At 39.4% G+C, this 26205-nt stretch overlaps 1 protein-coding gene across 1 annotated transcript in view; it reads right to left on the bottom strand.

Annotated features, from left to right (window-relative positions):
• The window catches only part of CFAP61 (cilia and flagella associated protein 61), a 313628-nt gene that overhangs the window by 243661 nt on the left and 43762 nt on the right, over nt 1–26205 (bottom strand). Inside the window, exon 8 of the mRNA XM_063659455.1 lies at nt 23743–23902. Within this exon, the coding sequence (XP_063515525.1) occupies nt 23743–23902 (160 nt within the window). The remainder of the gene's footprint in view (nt 1–23742; nt 23903–26205) is intronic.

Genomic DNA, 26205 nt, shown 5'->3' with positions numbered 1-26205 from the left:
ATTAAAAATATTATTCACCAGCTGGGCACAGTGTTACATACCTATATATCACTTCAGCCCAGGAGTATAACAAATGTGAAAAAAAAAAAAAAATCAAATGTTCTCACTCATATGTGGAAACTAAAAAAGTGGATCTCATGAAGATCGAGAATAGACTGCTGGTTACTAGAGGTCAGGAAGACTAGGGGGATGGGGGAGAGAAAGAGAAGTTGATTGACGGGTACAAACATACAGTTTAATAGAAGAAGTATGACCCAGTGTTTGATAGATCAGTAGGGTGACTATAGTTTACAACCATGTAGAAAAATGAAACTAGATCCCTACTTCTCACCATACACAAAAATAAAATAAAAATGAATTAAAATCTTAAATCTAAGACCTGACACAATGAAACTACTAGAAGAAAACATTGGGGAAACACTCCAGGACATTGGTCTGGGCAAGGATTTTTTGTGTAAGACCTCAAAAGCACAGGCAACCAAAGCAAAAATAGACAAGCGGCATTACATCGAGTTAAAAAGTTTCTGCACAGCAAAGGAAACAATCAACAAAGTGAAAAGACAATCCACAGGATGGGAGAAATTATTTGCTAACTACCCATCTGACAAGGGTTTAATAACCAGAATATAAGGAGCTCAAATAATTCAATAGCAAAAAAAAAAAAAAAATCTCACTAAAAATGGGCAAAAGATCTGAATAGACATTTCTCAAAAGAAAACATATGAATGGACAACAGGTACATGAAAAAATGCTCAACATCACTAATCATCACAGAGATGCAAATCAAAACCACAATGAGATAACATCTCATCCCAGTTAAAATGGTGCTTATCAAAAAGGTATCAGATGCTGGTGAGAATGTAGAGAAGGGGAACCCAAACATATATATATGTTTGTAGGAATGTAAATTAGTACAATCACTATGGAAAACTACATGAAGGTTCCTGAAAAAACTAAAAAACTAGAACTACCATACGATCCAGCAATCCCACTGCTAGGTATATATTCAAAAGAAATGAAATCAGTACATTGAAGAGCTATCTGCACTTCCATGTTTATTGCAGCACTATTCGCAATAGCCAAAATACGGAATCAAGCTAAGTCCCCACCAATGGATGAATGGATAAAGCAAATGTGGTATATATACACAATTGAATATTGTTCAGCCATTAAAAAGTAAAATCCTGTCATTTGCAACAACATGGATAGAACTGGACACCCCCATTATGCTAAGTGAAATAAGCCAAGCATAGAAAGACAAATATCACATATTCTCACTCATACAGGGGAGCTAAAAAAATGGATCTATGAAGGTGGAGAGTAGATTGGTGGTTACCAGAGACCAGGAAGAACAGTGGAGCGGGGCGGGGAGGAGAGGAAAATTTGTAATGGGTAGAAATATATAATTTAATAGATGAAATAAGACCTAGTGTTTGATAGCTCAATAGGGTGCCTATAGTTTATAATAACCTATTATATATTTCAAAATAGCTAGAAGAGAACAATTTCAATGTTTCCAGCATAAAGAAGAGACAAATATTTAAGGTGATGAATATCCCAATTACACTGATTTGATCTTTAGAAATTATATGATTATCACATGTACTTTAAAAGTATTTATCTTCTATTCTTCGGAAGTAATAAACTAACTTTTAAAATAAACTCAGTAATAAACTTGAAATGAATAGAAGAGAGAATACTCTTCAACTTGTTTTATGAGATCAGCATAACTTCGTTTCCAAAGTCTGGCAAGGAAGGACACTTCAAGAAGTGAAAGTTGCAGGCCAATCTCACTCATGAACATAGGTGCAAAAATCCTAAACAAAACATTAGCAAACAAAATCCAGCACTGCATATAAAGAATTGTATATCAAGACTAAATTGAAATTAACAAAATAATTAACATAAAAAAGTCAATCAATGTAATTCATCTCATTAACAGAATAGAGAAGAATCATATGATCATTTCAGGAAACACAGAAAAAAACATTTTATAAAATTCAATTCAATTAAAACAAACAAACCATTCCTAATAAAACTCTTAGCAAACCAGAAATAGAGACTTCCTTGACCTGATAATGAGTATTCACAAAGTCATCCTTAATGATGAAATACTGAAAACTTTTCAGTTAATTCTGAGATCAACAAAAGGATGTCTGTTAATGCCATTTCTATTTAAGGTATTAGCCAGTAGATAAACAAATTTAAATTATAAAGTTTGGAAAGTAAAGAACAAACATTTACATTATATAGAGAAATACAAAAGAATATACAGATATATCTTAGAATTAGTAAGTCTGTGTAGAAAGGTTGCCAGACATAAGGTCAATCAATATACAAAAGACCATTCCACTACAACATAACAGCCATGAACAATTTGAAAAATGATTTTTAAAAGATATTTACAATAGTGTAAAAATATCAAATATCTAGGAATAAATCTAACAACAGACATGCAAAGCCTCTCTATAAAAATCTATAAAACATTATAGGAGGAAACTAAGATGCTTAATTATCCCTCAATAAATAAATTGTGGGCTATGCCATATTCAGAGATTAGAAGGCTTAATATATTATAAAAATGTCAGTTTCCCCACCAGCAAACTGATCTATAAATTTGAAGCAATCCCATTCAAGATCCCCAAAATGATTATTTTAAAATTTAATTTTATTTTAGAGACAGGGTCTCACTCTGTTGCCCAGGCTGGAGTGCAGTGGTGTGATCTTGGCTCACTGCAACCTCCACCTCCCAGGGTTAGGTCATCCTCCCACCTCAGCCTTCTGAGTAGCTGGGACCACAGGCACATGTCACCATGCCTGGCTAATTTTTTGCACTTTTTGTAGAGACAGGATTTCACCATGTTGCCCAGGGTGGTCTTGAACTCCTCGGCTCAAGCAATCTGCCTGCCTTGGCCTCCCAGAGTGCTGGAATTACAGGCGTGAGCCATGGTACCCGGCCTATTTATTTTTTTTGAGCTCTCATGTTTATGTGGAAAAATTAGACAACTACGAATAAAAAGGATAATCTTAAAAAACAAGGTGGAAAGACTTACTCTGCCAGTATCAAGATTTATCATAATTCTATGGTAATTAAGACAGTGTATTGTTGACAAATAGAACAGAGAATCCCCAAACAGATGTACACATATATGGACATCTAATCTGTGACAAAGGCGGTACTGCAATAGGGGGAAAGAATGACCTTTTCAATAAATGGTACTTAGTCAGTTGGATATTCACATTTTTAAAAATAAAATGTGATTTCTATATCACACCATATGTGAAAATTGATTACGTGTGGGTGGTAGATCTAAATGTAAAAGGCAAAACAACATGGAGCAGGAGACTTGAGTAAAGTTGTCTAACATCCATTCTTCATTGTCCCATGTCAAAATTATCTATGCCCAAGACTTGGAGGACATTGCTTAGAACACTTCACTATAAAATTTATTGTGGTACAGTGTGGGCCAAGGAATAGAAATATTATATCAGATTAAATATAATTCAAAGCTAAACATACTAGATGGAGCAAAGATACTTATTTTGTATTGATAAAAGATATCCACAAGTATAACCTCATTGTCATGAAATTGCATGTACCAAAGAGCACAGTATCTAAATACATAAAGCAAAAGTTTTACAGATGCAGTGATAAGTGGAGAAGATAAGACCACAGTGAACTGGGAAATTTTACTTTCTCAGAATAAGACAGACCATGTCAACAATAATGAAGTTATGGAAGATTTGAATATCATAGTAAGCTATATTTAACCATACTATACAAAAGTTTGAGCCTTATAAACAGAGAATGCACATTCTCTTTGAAAGTCCATGGACATGTATGAAACTGATCCTATATTAGGCTGTAATAAAAGACCTTAATTTAAAACAAAAGTAGAAATTACACAGGTCATACTTTCTAACCACAGTGCAAAAATTTAGAAATTAAAGACAAGAGGACAAGCACACACAATAATCACACCCAATGAAAATCAAACCACTTCCCTAAAAAATTTCATATAAAAGAGAAGATTAAAATCACAACCACAGATATTCATAAAATAACTACAATGAGAATAAGAATGTTAATATCAATATCACTTGGTAATAGCTTATGGGATAAAGACAAGGCAATACTGAGTGGAAGATGCATGGCTTTAAATGTGAAGTGATGAACAGCCCACCAAAATGGTTGAAGAAAGATTATTTCAAACTGAAAACATTCGAACAAGCAGCAGCCACAGAAAGAAATATTAAACTTAAGCAGAGCCTCCTGAAAATACGGCTTCCATTGACTCCCTCACCCCCACAAAGGAGTTTACAGTTTGGGAGAAAAATGATGACCCTTTTATCCTGAAAGTTCAAGTTCAGCTGCTATAAATTCCTGACTTTCCAGAAAGCCCCTGGAAAATCTCAAAGGATTTGTTCTTTCACCTTATAAAAAAAGAGATATCAAAAATTAATTAGGATAGGGAGTGATGGAAAAATGAAAAAATAAAATAAAATAAAATTAGGTATGTTGAAACGCATGAAAAGCATTGTCAAGAAGAGATACTTAACTTTCCCAAGGTTATATTTTTACATATATTTTATGTAAATGTTATGAATATAAATATTTCAGGAAGTATATGAAGTTCCTAGAAATTTGTCAATGCCCACGCTATGATGTGTGCTGGTATTGCTTTGCCTGATATTAGACAACAGTAGCATAATATTATAGTCATAATTCCAGTTTTTATTTTAAAAGTTCTATGCTACAGAAACAACCAAATTTCCTCATCAATTTTGCTATTTTTATAATGAACTCTCATCAGATCATTAATCACACCATTTAAGTCTTTTCTTTTTTTTTTTTTTTTTTTTTTCTTTTTTTTATTATTATTATTATTATTATTATTATTATACTTTAGGCTCTATGGTACATGTGCGCAACGTGCAGGTAAGTTACATATGTATACATGTGCCATGCTGGTGCGCTGCACCCACCAACTCGTCATCTAGCATTAGGTATATCTCCCAATGCTATCCCTCCCCCCTCCCCCCACCCCACAACAGTCCCCGAAGTGTGATGTTCCCCTTCCTGTGTCCATGTGTTCTCATTGTTCAATTCTCACCTATGAGTGAGAATATGCGGTGTTTGGTTTTTTGTTCTTGCGATAGTTTACTGAGAATGATGATTTCCAATTTCATCCATGTCCCTACGAAGGACGTGAACTCATCATTTTTTATGGCTGCATAGTATTCCATGGTGTATATGTGCCACATTTTCTTAATCCAGTCTATCATTGTTGGACATTTGGGTTGGTTCCAAGTCTTTGCTATTGTGAATAATGCCGCAATAAACATACGTGTGCATGTGTCTTTATAGCAGCATGATTTATAGTCCTTTGGGTATATACCCAGTAATGGGATGGCTGGGTCAAATGGAATTTCTAGTTCTAGATCCCTGAGGAATCGCCACACTGACTTCCACAAGGGTTGAACTAGTTTACAGTCCCACCAACAGTGTAAAAGTGTTCCTATTTCTCCACATCCTCTCCAGCACCTGTTGTTTCCTGACTTTTTAATGATTGCCATTCTAACTGGTGTGAGATGGTATCTCATTGTGGTTTTGATTTGCATTTCTCTGATGGCCAGTGATGGTGAGCATTTTTTCATGTGTTTTTTGGCTGCATAAATGTCTTCTTTTGAGAAGTGTCTGTTCATGTCCTTTGCCCACTTTTTGATGGGGTTGTTTGTTTTTTTCTTGTAAATTTGTTGGAGTTCATTGTAGATTCTGGATATTAGCCCTTTGTCAGATGAGTAGGTTGCGAAAATTTTCTCCCATTTTGTAGGTTGCCTGTTCACTCTGATGGTAGTTTCCTTTGCTGTGCAGAAGCTCTTTAGTTTAATTAGATCCCATTTGTCAATTTTGGCTTTTGTTGCCATTGCTTTTGGAGTTTTAGACATGAAGTCCTTGCCCATGCCTATGTCCTGAATGGTATTGCCTAGGTTTTCTTCTAGGGTTTTTATGGTTTTAGGTCTAACATTTAAGTCTTTAATCCATCTTGAATTAATTTTTGTATAAGGTGTAAGGAAGGGATCCAGTTTCAGCTTTCTACATATGGCTAGCCAGTTTTCCCAGCACCATTTATTAAATAGGGAATCCTTTCCCCATTTCTTGTTTTTGTCAGGTTTGTCAAAGATCAGATAGTTGTAGATATGTGGCATTATTTCTGAGGGCTCTGTTCTGTTCCATTGATCTATATCTCTGTTTTGGTACCAGTACCATGCTGTTTTGGTTACTGTAGCCTTGTAGTATAGTTTGAAGTCAGGTAGCGTGATGCCTCCAGCTTTGTTCTTTTGGCTTAGGATTGACTTGGCGATGCGGGCTCTTTTTTGGTTCCATATGAACTTTAAAGTAGTTTTTTCCAATTCTGTGAAGAAAGTCATTGGTAACTTGATGGGGATGGCATTGAATCTGTAAATTACCTTGGGAAGGATGGCCATTTTCATGATATTGATTCTTCCTACCCATGAGCATGGAATGTTCTTCCATTTGTTTGTATCCTCTTTTATTTCCTTGAGCAGTGGTTTGTAGTTCTCCTTGAAGAGGTCCTTCACATCCCTTGTAAGTTGGATTCCTAGGTATTTTATTCTCTTTGAAGCAATTGTGAATGGGAGTTCACTCATGATTTGGCTCTCTGTTTGTCTGTTATTGATGTATAAGAATGCTTGTGATTTTTGTACATTGATTTTGTATCCTGAGACTTTGCTGAAGTTGCTTATCAGCTCAAGGAGATTTTGGGCTGAGACAATGGGGTTTTCTAGATATACTATCATGTCATCTGCAAACAGGGACAATTTGACTTCCTCTTTTCCTAATTGAATACCCTTGATTTCCTTCTCTTGCCTAATTGCCCTGGCCAGAACTTCCAACACTATGTTGAATAGAAGTGGTGAGAGAGGGCATCCCTGTCTTGTGCCAGTTTTCAAAGGGAATGCTTCCAGTTTTTGCCCATTCAGTATGATATTGGCTGTGGGTTTGTCATAAATAGCTCTTATTATTTTGAGATACGTCCCATCAATACCTAATTTACTGAGAGTTTTTAGCATGAAGGGTTGTTGAATTTTGTCAAAGGCCTTTTCTGCATCTATTGAGATAATCATGTGGTTTTTGACTTTGGTTCTGTTTATATGCTGGATTACATTTATTGATTTGCGTATATTGAACCAGCCTTGCATCACTCGGGAAGCGCAAGGGGTCAGGGAGTTCCCTTTCCAGGGGTGACAGACGGCACCTGGAAAGTCGGGCCACTCCCACCCGAATACTATGTTTTTCCGACGGGCTTAGGAAACGGTGCCCCAGGAGAGTATAGCCCGCACCTGGCTCAGAGGGTCCTACGCCCACGGAGTCTCGCTGATTGCTAGCACAGCAGTCAGAGACCAAACAGCAAGTCGGCAGCGAGGCTGGGGGAGGGGCGCCCGCCATTGCCCAGGCTCGCTTAGGTAAACAAAGCAGCCTGGAAGCTTGAACTGGGTGGAGCCCACCACAGCTCAAGGAGGCCTGCCTGCCTCTGTAGGCTCCACCTCTGGGGGCAGGGCACAGACAAACAAAAAGACAGCAGTAACCTCTGCAGACTTAAATGTCCCTGTCTGACAGCTTTGAGGAGAGCAGTGGTTCTCCCAGCACGCAGCTGGAGATCTGAGAACGGGCTGACTGCCTCCTCAAGTGGGTCCCTGACCCCTGACCCCCGAGCAGCCTAACTGGGAGGCACCCCCCAGCAGGGGCAGACTGACACCTCACACGGCCGGCCAGGTACTCCAACAGACCTGCAGCTGAGGGTCCTGTCTGTTAGAAGGAAAACTAACAGAAAGGACATCCACACCAAAAACCCATCTGTACATCACCATCATCAAAGACCAAAAGTAGATAAAACCACAAAGATGGGGAAAAAACAGAGCAGAAAAACTGGAAACACTAAAATGCAGAGCACCTCTCCTCCTCCAAAGGAACGCAGTTCCTCACCAGCAACGGAACAAAGCTGGACGGAGAATGACTTTGACGAGCTGAGAGAAGAAGGCTTCAGACGATCAAATTACTCCGAGCTACGGGAGGATATTCAAACCAAAGGCAAAGAAGTTGAAAACTTTGAAAAAAATTTAGAAGAATGTATAACTAGAATAACCAATACAGAGAAGTGCTTAAAGGAGCTGATGGAGCTGAAAACCAAGGCTCGAGAACTACGTGAAGAATGCAGAAGCCTCAGGAGCCGATGCGATCAAATGGAAGAAAGGGTATCAGCCCTGGAAGATGAAATGAATGAAATGAAGCGAGAAGGGAAGTTTAAAGAAAAAAGAATAAAAAGAAATGAGCAAAGCCTCCAAGAAATGTGGGACTATGTGAAAAGACCAAATCTACGTCTGATTGGTGTACCTGAAAGTGATGGGGAGAATGGAAACAAGTTGGAAAACACTCTGCAGGATATTATCCAGGAGAACTTCCCCAATCTAGCAAGGCAGGCCAACATTCAGATTCAGGAAATACAGAGAACGCCACAGAGATACTCCTCGAGAAGAGCAACTCCAAGACACATAATTGTCAGATTCACCAAAGTTGAAATGAAGGAAAAAATGTTAAGGGCAGCCAGAGAGAAAGGTCGGGTTACCATCAAAGGGAAGCCCATCAGACTAACAGCGGATCTCTCGGCAGAAACCCTACAAGCCAGAAGAGAGTGGGGGCCAATATTCAACATTCTTAAAGAAAAGAATTTTCAACCCAGAATTTCATATCCTGCCAAACTAAGCTTCATAAGTGAAGGAGAAATAAAATACTTTACAGACAAGCAAATGCTAAGAGATTTTGTCACCACCAGGCCTGCCCTAAAAGAGCTCCTGAAGGAAGCGCTAAACATGGAAAGGCACAACCGGTACCAGCCACTGCAAAATCATACCGAATTGTAAAGACCATCGAGACTAGGAAGGGACTGCATCAACTAACGAGCAAAATAACCAGCTAACGTCATAATGACAGGATCAGATTCACACATAACAATATTAACTTTAAATGTAAATGGACTAAATGCTCCAATTAAAAGACACAGACTGGCAAATTGGATAAAGACTCAAGACCCATCAGTGTGCTGTATTCAGGAAACCCATCTCACGTGCAGAGACACACATAGGCTCAAAATAAAAGGATGGAGGAAGATCTACCAAGCAAATGGAAAACAAAAAAAGGCAGGGGTTGCAATCCTAGTCTCTGATAAAACAGACTTTAAACCAACAAAGATCAAAAGAGACAAAGAAGGCCATTACATAATGGTAAAGGGATTAATTCAACAAGAAGAGCTAACTATCCTAAATATATATGCACCCAATACAGGAGCACCCAGATTCATAAAGCAAGTCCTGAGTGACCTACAAAGAGACTTAGACTCCCAAACATTAATAATGGGAGACTTTAACACCCCACTGTCAACATTAGACAGATCAACGAGACAGAAAATCAACAAGGATACCCAGGAATTGAACTCAGCTCTGCACCAAGCAGACCTAATAGACATCTACAGAACTCTCCACCCCAAATCAACAGAATATACATTTTTTTCAGCACCACACCACACCTATTCCAAAATTGACCATATACTTGGAAGTAAAGCTCTCCTCAATAAATGTAAAAGAACAGAAATTATAACAAACTATCTCTCAGATCACAGTGCAATCAAGCTAGAACTCAGGATTAAGAATCTCACTCAAAACCGCTCAACTACGTGGAAACTGAACAACCTGCTCCTGAATGACTACTGGGTACATAACGAAATGAAGGCAGAAATAAAGATGTTCTTTGAAACCAATGAGAACCAAGACACAACATACCAGAATCTCTGGGATGCATTCAAAGCAGTGTGTAGAGGGAAATTTATAGCACTAAATGCCCACAAGAGAAAGCAGGAAAGATCCAAAATTGACACCCTAACATCACAATTAAAAGAACTAGAAAAGCAAGAGCAAACACATTCAAAAGCTAGCAGAAGGCAAGAAATAACTAAAATCAGAGCAGAACTGAAGGAAATAGAGACACAAAAAACCCTTCAAAAAATAAATGAATCCAGGAGCTGGTTTTTTGAGAGGATCAACAAAATTGATAGACCACTAGCAAGATTAATAAAGAAAAAAAGAGAGAAGAATCAAATAGATGCAATAAAAAATGATAAAGGGGATATCACCACTGATCCCACAGAAATACAAACTACCATCAGAGAATATTACAAACACCTCTACGCAAATAAACTAGAAAATCTAGAAGAAATGGATAAATTCCTCAACACATACACCCTCCCAAGACTAAACCAGGAAGAAGTTGAATCTCTGAATAGACCAATAACAGGATCTGAAATTGTGGCAATAATCAATAGCTTACCAACCAAAAAAAGTCCAGGACCAGATGGGTTCACAGCCGAATTCTACCAGAGGTACAAGGAGGAGCTGGTACCATTCCTTCTGAAACTATTCCAATCAATAGAAAAAGAGGGAATCCTCCCTAACTCATTTTATGAGGCCAGCATCATCCTGATACCAAAGCCTGGCAGAGACACAACAAAAAAAGAGAATTTTAGACCAATATCCTTGATGAACATTGATGCAAAAATCCTCAATAAAATACTGGCAAACAGAATCCAGCAGCACATCAAAAAGCTTATCCACCATGATCAAGTGGGCATTTAATTCTTTTCTTATCCTGGATAGTTATTGTTTTATTCTGAAGTTTTTCTAGAAGCTATAATAAGCTAGAATACTTGTTTTCAACAAAAGGAAACCCATGGAAAAGGAATATGCCAAGTACTCTAGGGTGCAGGCTTCTGAAGGTATTGCATAAATAACTTAAGAGATTATACCATTGAACTGAGTAGGGAATTCCAAAACTCTAGTGGAGAAGCTGAGGGATTCATAAAACTACTAACCTTAGATCAAGCAGAACAGAATTAATTACATTGGACTAAATGAACTGATGAATAAAAATTATGGCTTTGTTTAAAATTTTCTCCTGTATTTAAGGAACCCCTCTCTCTTTTCTTTGTGAGCTATCTATAACTTACAACAATTTTGTACATTAGAGTGCTTTTGTAAACAGAAATGAAATATTTTATTTTTCTCCCTGCCTGATCCCCCCAGAATTCCAAAACTCTTATTAGGTGTCCCCATTTTCATGGCAATATAGTTGTCTGCATAGTTTCAGTGAGAATCTGTCCTCCTTGTAACAAGACATAACTGGTTATGACCAAGGATTAGATTGGAATGTCATTTGAGAATGATAGCTTTAAGGAAATAAGGTTGACTTTATGGAGCCTATGCTTACAAAGCCCTCTTGGAAAAAGCATACTGGTGCCCGCCTTCAGCGTTCCCAGCCTTGGAGGTGAGTTAGTAATGCTACTTCCTGGCAGGCCCAGGAATCTTAGGATATTTAGGGGACCTTGAGAAAAGGAATCCATCCAAATCTATAGGCATTATAAGTGAAATCCAGTAGCAAGCTCTTGGCCTGCCTTCCTAGTCCCAGCAGGCTTTTAAAAGTCCAATTTGAGATTCCTAATCTCAGTTCAGCAAAGCAAACTTTAATGTGGTCTGTTACCATTTTTGAAGTATTCATATAAATAATCAAACCAAATTTAACGAGACTGGACTTATTTTACAAACAAAATAATATTAATTTTATTATCTTTGATCAAAATTAGAGTGATTATAGAGATAAATTCTATATTTCAATGGAAAACTATAATCTACTCGTGTGAGTTATCAGATTCTAATTCTGCTCATTATCTCTGAGCCATTTCTACCTTTTTGTAAACTGAATCCTGCTATCTTACACATGTTGCCAGTAATTAATGTTTCCAAATTTTCTCCCATCCTCCTGACTTGGCATCACTGTAAAATCTGACTGCCCAGAACCTTGAGACTCTAGGTTGTCTTGTTTTGCCCCTTTCCCTCCAAGGTCTTAAGAAGCCCTGTGAGCTGAAGCTAGATGGCTTGACGTGAACTTCAAAATAATCATGATCACAATAGATCAAGTGTGAGTATGGGCCTCATGCTTGGAGCTGCTGCTGTGTGGGCCACTCAGGAAGCCCACTATAACACTCATCTTCTATGCCGCGTTCCAGGAAGCCATGACCGTGGTTATGGTGATTTGCTATCTATGCCATCACCAACAACCTTCAAACTGCAAACTGGGAAATCTGTCAGTTTGCCAATACCATGCTTACTCCCCTGTCTAGAAAGGCTTCAAACCCAATGTTTAAAAGTCTTTTTGACTGGATGCCCTTTGGTCTCAGAAGCTGGATTGATAGTTGCTCCAGATATTAATCTTGATTTTTATTTTTGTTTCCACATTCTAATCTATGTTGCTGTCTCCTTTTGCAGATCTCTTCCCTTGGAACTTGTAGCCCTAGTCTTCTCTCCATAGCAATCACCCCTGCTCCTTGTTTGTGAATGTTTTTGAGAAGTTTCAAATGGGGGAAATGAAGAGCTTAACAACCACCAAACCGGTTTATACATAGTATTATATATTATTTTATATATAATACTTTTTTCTTCTGTTCATCTGTTAGTCAATTTGCAGGCCCCCACCCGCTTGGATCTAAGTTGGTAGAGCAAAAATTTTTCTTCCCAAGAAATGCTTTTATTTTAAAACAAGGAGGCTGAGGCAAGTGGATCACCTGAGGTTAGGAGTTCGAGACCAGCCTGGCCAACATGGTGAAACCCCGTCTCTACTAAAAATACAAAAAATGAGCCAGGCATGGTGGTGCATGCCTGCAATCCCAGCTACTAGGGAGGCTGAGACAGGAGAATCACTTGAACCTGGGAGGCGGAGGGTGCAGTGAGCCGACTGTGCCATTGCACTCCAGCCTGGGCAACAAGAGAGAGACTCCATCTCAAAAAAAAAAAAAAAAAAAAGAATGAATCAGGCAATTAGAATAGGAAGAACAAAACACATTCAAAGAAATCAGGAGAAAGAGGTCACAAAATGAAAGCAGATATTAATAAATTCAAAAAGAAACCCATAGACTTGATAGATTAAGAGCTAGCTCTTTGAAAAGACCAAACAGGAAAACCTAATTAAAAGACAGAGTAAAAAGCAAACACGACTTTAAGAAGAAAGAGATACAATCACAGCTACAGGAGAGAATAAATTGTAGGTAAAGCTTTAGACTGAGCACTTGGGAGCTGGGTCCATGTCGTTTGTGAGCATCCTAGTTAGAGGGAGAAGGGAGTTGCCTCGCTGAAGTCTATTTTGGCTACAAAGTAAGTCAGGAGCCATCTGCCTGAAATGGACCACGCACAGCAATTACCAGAGGCTGACACCAGCTCAAGCACAGAAGGATTGACGTATGGAGCAACCAAGAGCATCATTTACCCAAGGAGACCTCAACAGCCGCAAGTACCTGCGGTGGGATGCTGGGTGGAGCAAAGATGAAACCCCAAGCAAGGAGTAAAACAGGATCAGTTGATTCCAAGTGAAAATCAGGGTAGCGCTAATACAGAGTTCAGGAAGAAAGACATTATTACAGACTTCTGCACAGACTGGGATAAGTGAAAATAATTTTAATTTTTACCTAAAAGAGTCACTTTAGTCAAGTGATCAAAGTGACACACATTATCATCAGTAACAGGGCAGACTGAAAATGTATCACACCAGATAGGATGGACTGAGAGCCCAGAGTTCCACATGCATGACATGACTCTCACCACGAATAAACATCAAACAAACAAAAATAAATTATGTTCTACAAAATTATGGGCTAGGTCATGAAAAGCAGGGAAAGACTGAGGAACTGTTCCATATTGAAAGACAATATGACAAGTAACTGCAGTTTGTTATCCTGGATTGGATTCTTTTGCCACAAAGGACATCCTTGGGACAAATGAAGAAATGTAACCGGGGTCTCCAGCCCTTTCGTCATTTTAGTTCATTGCCTCCCTGTACTCTTCATAACATGTGTTTTATTAGGTGACTTTACTGATAACTGCAATTCATTTTGCATTGATTTTTTTTTCACCTAATATTATATCTGAACCATTTCCCCTCACTATTTGTAACCTTCTTCTTAAAGGCTTTTGCATAGCTATCTAAGGGATATTCACAAGTTTAGCCATCTCCTTGTGGGAGACTTGGGGTTTTTACATTTGTTTATTTGGATATTTTTTGTTTGTTCATTTTTAGTGTTATGACTAAGCTTAGTGAAATTCTTGCATATGGATCTTTTTATAGGATTAGTATTATTTCAAATTTGCTATAGTTGAAGTCAAAGAACATGAACATTTAATGTATTCTCTGATAACCATGACTAAATTGTACTCCAGAATGTTGTATCAGTCAACCTTCAGAGCATCAGAAAATCTGAGTGCTCATTACAGTGCTTCTTGCCCAGAACTAAGTGTTTTAATTACAATGCATATTTACAATTTAGTAGGCAAAATGGGGGAGAAAAAGATCTTGGGTTTTACTGTGCATTTCAGTTTTAGGGAAGTTTAATATTTTCCCACATTTATTATGAATAATATTTTTATATAGCTACTTTTGTGATTTGCTTTTCTCTTTATTTTAGAATATTTCATGTAGATTTAAATCAGTACTCAATAAAAAAGACAGGCTGGGTGTGGTTGCTCATCCCTGCAATTCCAGCACTTTGGGAGGCCAAGGCAGGAAGATTGCTTAAAGCCAGGAGTTCAAGACCAGCCTGGCAACAAAACGAAACCCTGTCTCCATTAAAAATGTAAAAATTAGCAAGGTATGGTGGCACATACCTATAGTCCCAGCTACTCAGGAAGCTGAGGTAGGAGGATCACTTGAGCCCAGGAAGAGCTCAAGGCTGCAGTGAGCCATACTTGCACCACTATACCCCAGCCTGGGCAACAGAATGAGACCCTGTCTCTGAAAAAAAAAAAAAAGTTAAAATTTAAAAACAAATTTTTTAAGTATTTTTCCACAGAGTTGGATACATATATATACACACATATATATTATACATATACACCTATATATAGGTCCACTACTGTATGCTAATCTTTCATCATCATATACTAAATTAAGCTTTTCTAGAATAATATTATTGCCAAAATTGATTCAAAGGAAATAGAAAACCTGAATCTATTAACTACCTTGAGGAGAAATGGAAAAGTTGTCAAAGATGCTTCCAAGGTGCCTCTACCAGGTCTTCCACTGAGTGAGCCTATCTGTCTCTGGAGGTCTGAAAATACCAAAAGTCCAAGCAAAATGCAGTGGAGGGAAGGCCTCTGACCCAGTAGTCAAATAACTGGCTTCATGTTGGGCTTCAGAATTAACAAATTTTCCTTTGTTTGCTGCCATGTGCAAAAACTGTGCTTTTTAGTAATTGCTTCCTTAGCCGCTTGGCTCAGATTAAATTTGGTCCATGATATTTTAAGAATCATCAAAAACTCTTTGTAAACAGAACTCACAGTGACCTCGGTGCAGTGGGTGTGACCCACTGATGGCCAATTTAATCAAGGGGAAATTCAGAGTATTCACTGCAAGCAATTGATTTTCAAGAGAAAAGTCAGCAGGATCAAACACCCAGTTGGGATGAAAATCCTTTGAATCACCCCTATCACCGTGTTTTCTAGCAACTAACTCCTGACTCCATATAGCGTAATAGCCAAATTACTATAATTATCCTGCAACACAAGTGGCATATCAACATTATTTTAAACAGGGATTTTTTTGCATAATCTTTCATTATTATCTTTCAGCCTTCCATTGAAAATGGAAAACAACAACAAACTGTGATCTACCCCAACAGGAAAAAGGTCACCAGAGAGAACAAATAAAAGGGTTATTTACATGTGAATGTACTGAGATGTGTTTTACAGTCAAATACACTCTTGAACTTCATTAAATGCCTTCTCCCCTGCTTCATAAATACGGGCAAAAGAGACATCCCCTACTGAGAAAACAATCCCAGCACATAATAATCAGAACGAATATAAATAAAGCCACTTTTCTTCCGAAGACCTCCAGGCCCCATACAAAACTGCGCTTGTATTTCCACCGTTGTGAAATGAATCTGACTGTTGGAGAACAAGGCTGTGATATCACAGGTCTCTCCCAGGGCTGAAGAGGAAAGGAGGAATGCAGATCTCAGTCATGTTGCTGTCTGCAAAATAATAGATTCTTAAGTGGTTGCCATCCTTTGTTGCTGTGGCTGTTCTTGAAGACATTAGAAAAGGCTTAGAAATCAGTTTTGGAATTAAGATGGAGAATTGACAACAGGTTTTATGAAATAACCAAAAGGCTCACCAAGATGGCTTTGGGGCCATGTCCCTGACAAGTTCTGGGCTTCAGGTCTGGATTACAGTCTTCCTGGTATCCTACCAGTCCAGGGGCTCTGCCCTGAGAGCCCTGAAAGAGTCTAAACTCTCAACCTTGGAGATGCCTGGGTATAGGTCTGGTATGATTTATTTGTTTTATCAACATCTCTTGCAAAGCTTTAGAATTAACAAAGTAGATTCTAGAAAATCAAATATATATATATATATATATATATATATATATAGGCAAGAGTAACTGCTAAAGCTTTCGAAGATGTTGCCTTCATATACTAAAGACATTCAGTGGCTTAAAGAAATAAAATTCATCACACCTGTAATCCCAGCACTTTGGGAGGCTGAGGCAGGCGGATCACGAGGTCAGGAGATCGAGACCATCCTGGCTAACACAGTGAAACCCCGTCTCTACTAAAAAAAAAAATTCAAAAAAATTAGCCAGGCATGGTGGCAGGCGCCTGTAGTCCCAGCTACTCGGGAGGCTGAGGCAGGAGAATGGCGTGAACCCAGGAGGCGGCGATTGCAGTGAGCTGAGATCGCACCACTGCACTCCAGCCTGGGCGACAGAGCGAGACTCTGTCTCAAAACAATAAAAATAAATAGATAAATAATTCAAATTTTAACAAGTATAAGTTAGTATACTAGGGCTTTGTATGAACATTAAGTAAAGCCGACTTTGCTGCCACTGTCTGCATTACTGTGAGAGCCTTGACTACAGGCATCAAAGAACCACACCACAGGATCTAGGGGAAGGAAAGAAAAGGGGAGGAGGGAGAACTGAGATGCTCAAAGCCCAGATCACAATGAGAAAATGGCAAATTTGGTGACAATTGCTACCAAGTGAGTAATATTGCTGTGTGGCCACTGAGTGAGAGCTATAATTGGCCCCAGAACACACCCTAGCCTCCTGGGAGGTGGAGGTGACCAGGGCACAGAAGGCTGTAAGAGCAGAGCTCCTCTCCTAGGGGGATCTGAAACCCACGCCAGGAGCGATGAGAAACCCATTTGGTGGGACACAGGGACTTTCCTCGGGCACAGAGGGTTGGGTGGGTGCGGCTTACATCCAGCCAGGGGAAGAACATGGGCTTATGAGAGGATGTAGACATCCAAACATTCCCTACCCTGAACACATACCGCCCCGCTATCAGGGACCAGAGGAAGGCAGTATGATACCATAGAGCCTCTCCTGGGCTGCAGCGTGCCTCCCCCCACCCCCAAAACTCGTACACTGAAGTCTTAACCCCTAGTACTTCAGAATGGGACTGTATTTGCAGACAGAGTCTTTAAAGAGGTAACTGAGTTCAAGTTAAAGTTACAGGTGAGCCCTAATGCATCGTGACTGGTGTCCTTATAAAAAGAAAAACCAAGAACACTGATGGGTACAGAGGGAAGACCCTGTGAAGACACAGGGAGAAGACGGCCATCTACAAGTCAAGGAGGGAGGCCTCAGAAGAAACTGACCCCTCCAACATCTTGACTTCTGGCCTCCCAAATGTGAGAAAATCAATTTCTGTTTTTTAAGCCAGCCAGTCTGTGGCACTTTGCTATGGCAGCCCTGGGAGACTAAGTCCTGGTGGGTCACTGGCTAACTACAGAACGAACTGCCTGTTAAAAACAAGGTTCCGAGATCTGTAATGCAAAGATGGCAGCAGAAATCCTGACACACTCTGTAGATAGGTGCTCCAGTCCTATTTGGAACCCGTGTTAAAAGAAGAATAAAGTAAAATAGAAGGGAATCCAGGAATATAAAATGGAACCTTAGGAAGAGAGGCGAAAAGACCTGGGTTGATTGAATACACAATCGATAAGACTTAATGTAGCCATTGTTTTTTAGCTCCAACACAGGGAGAGTGGGTCTAGGTGTTTCCTAACCCAAGAGATGAGGGAATCTGAGGTAAGAAGCAAATGTGAGTTCAATAAAACAAGACATAAAATTGAAACAAGACATATAAAGACATTTCCTGACAGCAGGAGTAATTTACAAAAAAAAGTTAAAGGCAATAACGCGATGTTTTACGTGGAGACATTACAAAAATTCTATTTTGAAGGGCCTTTTATATGTATAGTGAGCAACAGTTTTCCTGGATGACTTGGTGACAAGGGGCTACACTAGTTATTCTTTTGAATGCCCACAACTCTATTATGTAAAGTGAAATCTCTCCCTGCCAAGGAGCACATCAAGTTCTGCAGAGACTTTGTAAGGTGGGCCCTGGGTATATAATGAGATTTACAAATCAGAACCTTGCAGGAGTCTTTCAAAACAGAGATTCACACTGCCCAGATCTCAACGGCCTACATGAGAAACAAAAGTTTTGTTTTTTGCTTGTTTTTATTTTTTTATTTTAACTATTAAATGCGGCAATGCCAGTACAGCTGTGGAAATGCAGGCTGTGCCCTATTTTGCCTTATGCATCATCAAGAAAATTGCCAGCTCAAGCTTGATTCCAAAATATTTATTGGGTGACGCAGCTAACAAAAGACACAGCTTGATTTGCAAACGCCAGGCAGGGCCAGTGCTGTGGCCAACTGGAAAAAATATTGTTTTGAACCATTTTATTGTCACTGAAGGAAAATATTCATAAAGTGCCAGGCATATGGAACATCTCGATGTGTATTCAATACGTTTTTTTTAGCATTTAAGGGGATCTTACATCTCATTCAGTATCATCTTCCACACAAGCAGAAAGCCCTTTGTAAGTGTGTATGACTGTTTCTTTATGAATTCTTCCAATATTCTGGGAACTTGCTACTTCCACACTAGGTCCTCCATTAAATAAAAAAAAATACACTTCTACTAGTTTTTCCTTATGCTTGGACAAAATTTACATCCTTAGAACCTATTCTCATTGGTCCCAGTTTACTCCCAATGTTTAGTACATAAAAACCAAAGTTTACAAGTGTGTAATAGGTTATATATGCAAAATGGGTAGCTATGAGAACATACACAAATTATTCAGGTAAAACACAAATTGATTGTACACAGTTAAACATTTTAGATTCAGGGAAACTTTTTTTTTTTTTAAGGTGGAACCTAGCATTTTATTTAGATCTTCATTAAACTGTTGGAATTGAGAACATACTTAATAAACCTCCAAAAATAGATCCTGAAAGGCACTTTCTGCTCAGGACAAGCAGTCATGGAATAAGCACATAAACAAGCTGGCTTCTCTGCACCACACCAGCCAAGTCAGCTTTCTCCATGGTCAGCCACACCAGCTCTGCCCTCCTTTCTGTTAACACCAGCCAGACCTCCAGGGAAACTTTTGATAAGGCTGAGATGATGAAGGACAGTAAGCTAATTACCACGTATATTAGGAGCTAGAGAAAGGAGGGCCTCTGGATTCATTTAAGAATGCTGAGTCTTGACATTATTCTGCTTGAAAGGGTTGAGGTTGGTGTGAAATTGCAAGTTTTCACAGCTGGTAGGGAAAGATCAGATCTTGAGAGAAGAGCTTGAGAATAAGCAGTTTATTTTGGAGGTGGTTCCAGGATGCACCAGTAGGAGAGTGAGGAAAGAGACAGGGAAGGAAAGACAACTAATAAAATGTGTGTTGTCCATGGACACATAAAGGGGAACAACACACACTGGGGCCTTTTGAGGGTGGAGGGTGGGAGGAGGGAGAGGATCAGGAAAAATAACTAATGGGTACTAGGCTTAATACCTAGGTGATGCCATAATCTGTACAACAAACCCACATGACACAAGTTTACCTATGTAACAAACCTTCTCATGTACCCCTGAACTTAAAAGTTAAAAAACAACAACACATGTGTTATCACCCAGATTACTATTATGGACAACTGAAACTTAATCCCTTGGGGGAACTCTGGGAAACCAGCCAATACTCACATCTCTGAGTCCTCCCACCTGAGGAGTGAAGGAGCTGGGGTATTTATACTCTCACCCAAGTCAGTTGTGTGTAAATAAATGCTTTCACATCTGGTAGGAAAAGGCCTAACTAGTAGTGTCTTGGTCTCACTTGCCTCAGAGGCAAACCTTAAGTTAAAGATTCAGTTACAACCATTTATTTGGGAGTCGATGGAGAAAGCACCAGCAGGGAAGCTGGGATGTGACATAGGGAAACAGAGTCTATTCCTTGAGTGATAATTTCCTGACACTTCCAGCCTGACCCCTGCACAGGTCAGAGTGGCCTTTCACAGTTTTAAAAAAGCCTGCAGACACAGAGGTGAAGATTCCAGCAGATAGGAGTTGTTTGGAGCACACACATACAAAATAAAAGTCGGAGGGATATGGGCAGGTCACTGATCACTCACTGAAGTGATCATTCATTAAATAACTTATTAAAGTGAAAAAACTGGCTGGGCATGGTGGCTCACGCCTGTAATCCCAGCACTTTGGGAAGCCGAGGTGGGCGGATCACCTGAGGCCCGGGAGTTCAAGACCAGCCTGGCCAACATGATGAAACTCTGTCTCTACTAAAAATACAAAAAAAATTAGCTGGGTGTGGTGGCACACACATGTAACCTCAGCTACTGGGGAGGCTGAGGCAGGAGAATCACTTGAACCCAGGAGGCAGAGGTTGCAATGAGCTGAGATTGCACCACTGTACTCCAACCTGGGTGATAGAGGGGGCCTTCATCTCAAAAAAATAATAATAATAAAAATAAAAAATAAAAATAAAGTGAAAAAACTGATCATGTATCTTGTGTAGCAGACCCATCATTGGAGTTTTCTGTCAAAACCATCCAAGATAAAAAGTCACCTTGCCAAGACTATCATCATGCACAAAAGCAGAGAGAGGCTGGGTCTGACTTCTGGGTCAGCCACTGATGAGCTTTAAAAGCTTGAATGAGCTTGAGCAGGTATAAAATGGAGAGAACCTCACCTTCCCTAGCTCTCCTACACCAAGTTATAGGATAAAATGAGATGATATATATATAAATCCTTTGAAATGGAAAAAAGCACTAAACAAAATACAAGATATGAGACAGTGATGTGTGCTCATTTGAAACAAGAATTTTAGTTCATATTTTAGAGAAATTATATTTCCTTTAACTTGAGACTTTCATCAGGAAAGGAAAGTAACAGATCACAGTCCATTTAGAATTTTCTCTGGAGCCTCATTCTTTGTTGTTGTTGATAGGAAGATGGCAGCAAAATGTGCTGATGACTTTTTTTCTTAGATATAATGAGCTGTTGATGATTTGTGACTCAATCCCTGGAAGTTATCTGAAGTCTACAATGCCAGCTCCCTGGTGAAAATTTCACAAAGAATCATCTTTGTGTCAATGAACATAAAGCTGACTTTCAAAAATAAACAAGGCACAGAAGATAAGTTTTCCTATTTCTTTTACTTACCATCTGTCCTAGATCAACTGATTTTAGGTAAAAATATTGAAGGAGGTAGACAGAAGTAGGACTTCTTTTAGTGCCCATATCTCTGTGGGCTCTTGCTAGAGATACACTAGCTTATGTGTGTTTTTAAGTCCAGGGTTCAGTTTAAATTTTGAATTTCATTGCCCCATAAAGTTTTTAAGGAATTTTTCATTCATCCTATGTAGGAAACAGTAGCATCAGAGCCACTCAGGAACACACTGGAAGGGACTACATCTTTTCAACTTGTTCTTCATTACAACAGCCACAGGGGAAAAAATATTTTTAAACATTCAGGACTTACTTTGTGTTTGGCGCCGAGCTAAGCACAACACATAGATTCTAACATTTAATCATCCCCTCAATTCTTTGGGTTATATACTATTTTTATCTCCATTTTATACATGAGAATATTCAGCCATAAAAAGGCTATTTAGGGCAAGGTGCGGTGGCTCACACCTATAATCCCAGCACTTTGGGAGGTCGGGGCAGGTAAATCACCTGAGGTCAGGAGTTCAAGACCAGCCTGGCCAACATGGCGAAACCCTGTCTCTACCAAAAATACAAAAATTAGCTCGACGTGGTGGCAGTCACCTGTAATCCCAGCTACTCTGGAGGCTGAGACAGGAGAATCACTTGAACCAGGGAGGCAGAAGTTGCAGTGAGCCAAGATCATACCATTGCACTCCAGCCTGGGTGATAAGAGTTAAATTCCATCTCAAAAAAAAAAAAAAAAAGGCCATTTAGTGCTGCTTTCAAAGAAGAATTTAAGCATTGGAAAATGACAATGACAACTTATGGTTCCAGACTGTCTCACACTGATAAGTTCCTTCAGAACTCTCCCATGGTAGAGTTCCTCTCTGGGAAGCATGGCAAGCAAGGCTTCACTACTAAACAATAAGGACCCCAAATCTCTTTTGGGAAGGGTGTTGTTATCATCAGCACAAAAGGGAAACTCCTCTATCTGTGGCTTTGCAAGTTCTCTGTGATAAGTGTGTATGTTCAGATGAGGTCTAGCCACTGTGTACTGGGTTTAGGCATTCAGGGGATAAGCTTAGCCAAGTCGCCGCCTTCTGTTGTCTAGATTGACAAGTCCTTTGCCACCAGCCAAGTGCTCCTTTCCCCATTTCTGAACAATCTTGGTATAATCTTTCAGACAGGAGAAAGCATAGCAATTTGAAATACCCTGATTTTACCCTAGGAATATTCAAGCTGGTGGAAGGTTGACACAAAGAAAAAATAATTGCTAATGGTGATGATCAACATTTATTGAGTGTTGACTGTGCAAAGCACTCTACATGGCTTATCTCAGTGAAACTTCACAACCCCCCCATGTGAGAGGTATTACTATTATGCTCATTTTACAAATGAAGAAATCCAGCTTTGGAGAAGTGAATTGATGTACCCACGGTAACTTGCCTGCCTGCATCTGTCTTCTGTAAGAACCCAAATATGTAACCGCAAAGATACCCATGGATACAGTAAGACCTCACTAAATTAAAATGTCAAAGTTTGAGGTTACCTAATTGAACGTGGTGAAAATCTTGATACAGACAATATTTTAAAATTGATGATATTATTTCATATAGCTAGAAGTAACTTAAGCAAGTTAAAAATGACTACTTGCAACAGACCTATACTGCATAATGATTTGTCAAAGACAAAAACAGAAGCACTGAAAGTTGGGATTAAAACTTAAAAGCATATAAAATTTCCTGAGTTCTTGATTTGAAAAATTCACTTGTTATATTTGGCTGTGTGTGTGTTTGTGTGTGTGTGAAACCTGAAACACCAGTAATTATTTCATCATAACTTACATGTACTCTAGCAATGAACATTCAAGAAGTGAGCATCCTGAATGTGGGAGCCCTAAAGCCCCAAGTCCACTATGTCTGACTCCACCCCTGCACTGTGACTATCTGTGCTTGTAGATATTTGCACAAGGATGTGACCAACCACGGGAACTACTCCTTAAGGGAAACTGGGGAAGGAAATATAAAGTACCCTATCTAGTTCCATCACTTAGCAAAGAGCGCAATGTGTATAAAGCATGTATTTAATTTCCCAGTGTGTCCCTATGATAGCCACTGTACCTTGACTTCTTCGGACACTTAGCTCTTGTGGTGATTCCAGAACATCATCAGGATGCGGGAAACAGAGTCCGTGGAAAGGGCCCAAGTCAAAGCACTCATGCAGCAGTTGCATGTTCACTCTTGAGCACACACTCATGAACCCAACAGCTGTGCCTTCCACCTGAAATATCCAAAACACCTCATTATTCTTTTTTTTTTTTTTTGAGACAAAGTCTCGCTCTGTCGCCCAGGCTGGAGTGCAGTGGTATATCTCGGCTCACTGCAACCTGTGCCTCCTGGGTTCAAGCAATTATCCTCCCTGAGCCTCCCGCGTAGCTGGGACTGCAGGTGCCTGCCACCATACCCGGCTGATTTTTGCATTTTTAGTAGAGACGGGTTTTCACTGTGTTGGCCAGGCTAGTCTTGAACTCCTGACCTCAAGTGATCCGCCCACCTTGGCCTCCCAAAGTGCTGGGATTACAGGCATGAGCCACTGCACCCAGCCCAAACACTTCATTACTTTATCAGAGGTCAAATGATTCTCATCAGGAAACCTCCAGAGCCTTCAGAATGTGGTCGGCTGGTGGTTTGGCAGGCACCTTAAGATTTAAGGGAGGAATAAGTATCTTCCTTCAGTGCATAAAACATGCTCAAAAAATGTCCCAATAAGTGACCACTGGGGACACACCTAGTGGTGCATAAGTAACAGGGAAATTGCCAGAGTTCTTGACCCTTCAACCATTGGGACACTTGCTTTCTGCTCAGACCATGCTCCTGCCTGCTCCATATCCTCTGCCATTTGGTGTCTTGTGTTTGTACCTCACCATAAGCCTGGCGCTCCTGTCTACTTTCTTCCCCTCTGCCATGCACACTTCTCAGGAATACAGGTCATTGTTCCAGTGCCCATCTGATCAGCCCCCAGTACAGAGAAAGTTCACAGTCCCTACCTCCTTATCAGGTAGAAACTCTTCAATTTGTCTTGAAGTCACTTATTTATTAACTGGATAGTCTGATGGGGAGGAGATATGAGGGAAGGAAGTTTGGTGGAAAATGTTCGAGTGAAGTAAACTTGAGTCAGACTGGGCTGGTTCGCCAGGTGGGTCTGATCTGCAAACGTCTAACTTCTCATCACCCTGAAATGCCTGGTTCTGAAGCTCTTGCAGTCGTCCCTGTGATTTTCGGTCTTTGATGAGTAATACATAGGCGAGAAGATGAGTAACTAGCTGATCTGAACCCTGGTTGGGTACCGGGTACCTGATTGGTACCAAAACATTAGAAATTAACAACAGATTTTAATTCTATCATATTCCACATTGAGAGACGGCTGTGACTGAAACTCCTTATTATATCCCTTAATTCTGTATTTCATTGTTTTCTGCAAGGAAAGTATTTAAAATTTAAAAAGAGAGAGAAAATACATAGTCCTTTAAATTTCACATAAAATAATTATTAGTAGATTTTAAGCAAATTCTGGTTGACTGATTAGACTCTGATAGCTCTTATTAGAAACCCGCATTTACTGGGTCCTGTCTCTCAAGTGTTCAGACTTTTAGATAACCATTGCATTCAGAAAGTAGCAGAACTCAATAATCACAGGCATTCTCTATTCCCAAGAATGCAGCATCTTTCCATAAACGCCCAGTCAGAGAAAATGGTTAATGCTTTAACCTCCTAAATCAGAGAACTGGGCTACAATAATACTCAGTTTTTTAACTGACACCAAAAAAAAATAGGTATTAAACTACTATTTGTTCTCGAATATGTCTCCCAGTTAAAAATCATTTGCTCTAAAATGTGTTTGCAAAATAAAAGTGAGACTTCCTCTATTTTCTCCTCAATACTGAAATACAAGGGGAATTTTTAAAAATTAATTTTTTCATGTATATTCCTTTCTTTACAGGCCTCCTAAAATGATACTTGCTGAAAAAGCCTGGATTTACACAGCTGTTCTATAAAGCCATGACACTTTAATAAAAGTCCAAAATAAACATTTTAATTTTTTTCCCAAATAACAAGTGATTGTTTGTCTTGTTTGCGCTCGTGAACAAAGGCTGCATAGCCGCAGTTGTCTGGCTTCTCTGTAATTTCAGGCCCAAGACTCAGCAGACGCTGATTAACCAATCCATCTACCATATGTGCAGAAAGAGACGGCCAGCCTCACTCTCGGCAGGGAAAATTGGCATCCATCTTGGTTCACATGGAGATGTCCTTCTAATCTACAGCCGCGCTGGCGCAACAAAACTTCGACGGCCTGAAATACCTTTTGCTGGCTTCACAGCGAGCTGCATGTGCATGATAAGAATGTATTATTTATAAGACCGCTGTTAGTAATGAGCTATTACACTAATGGCTCATTGTGTTTGGAATTTGATTTCAAATGGCATGGATCACACATTCTGATGAAAATGAGAAAAACATGTTTTGCCATTAGGAACAAAGATTTAACGTTCTCCAATTCTACAACCTGTTATATTCCCATCATTC

The sequence above is a fragment of the Pongo pygmaeus genome, chromosome 21, assembly GCF_028885625.2.
Source record: "Pongo pygmaeus isolate AG05252 chromosome 21, NHGRI_mPonPyg2-v2.0_pri, whole genome shotgun sequence".
Taxonomy (NCBI): domain Eukaryota; kingdom Metazoa; phylum Chordata; class Mammalia; order Primates; family Hominidae; genus Pongo; species Pongo pygmaeus.
This window is presented reverse-complemented; position numbering and strand designations above follow the sequence as displayed.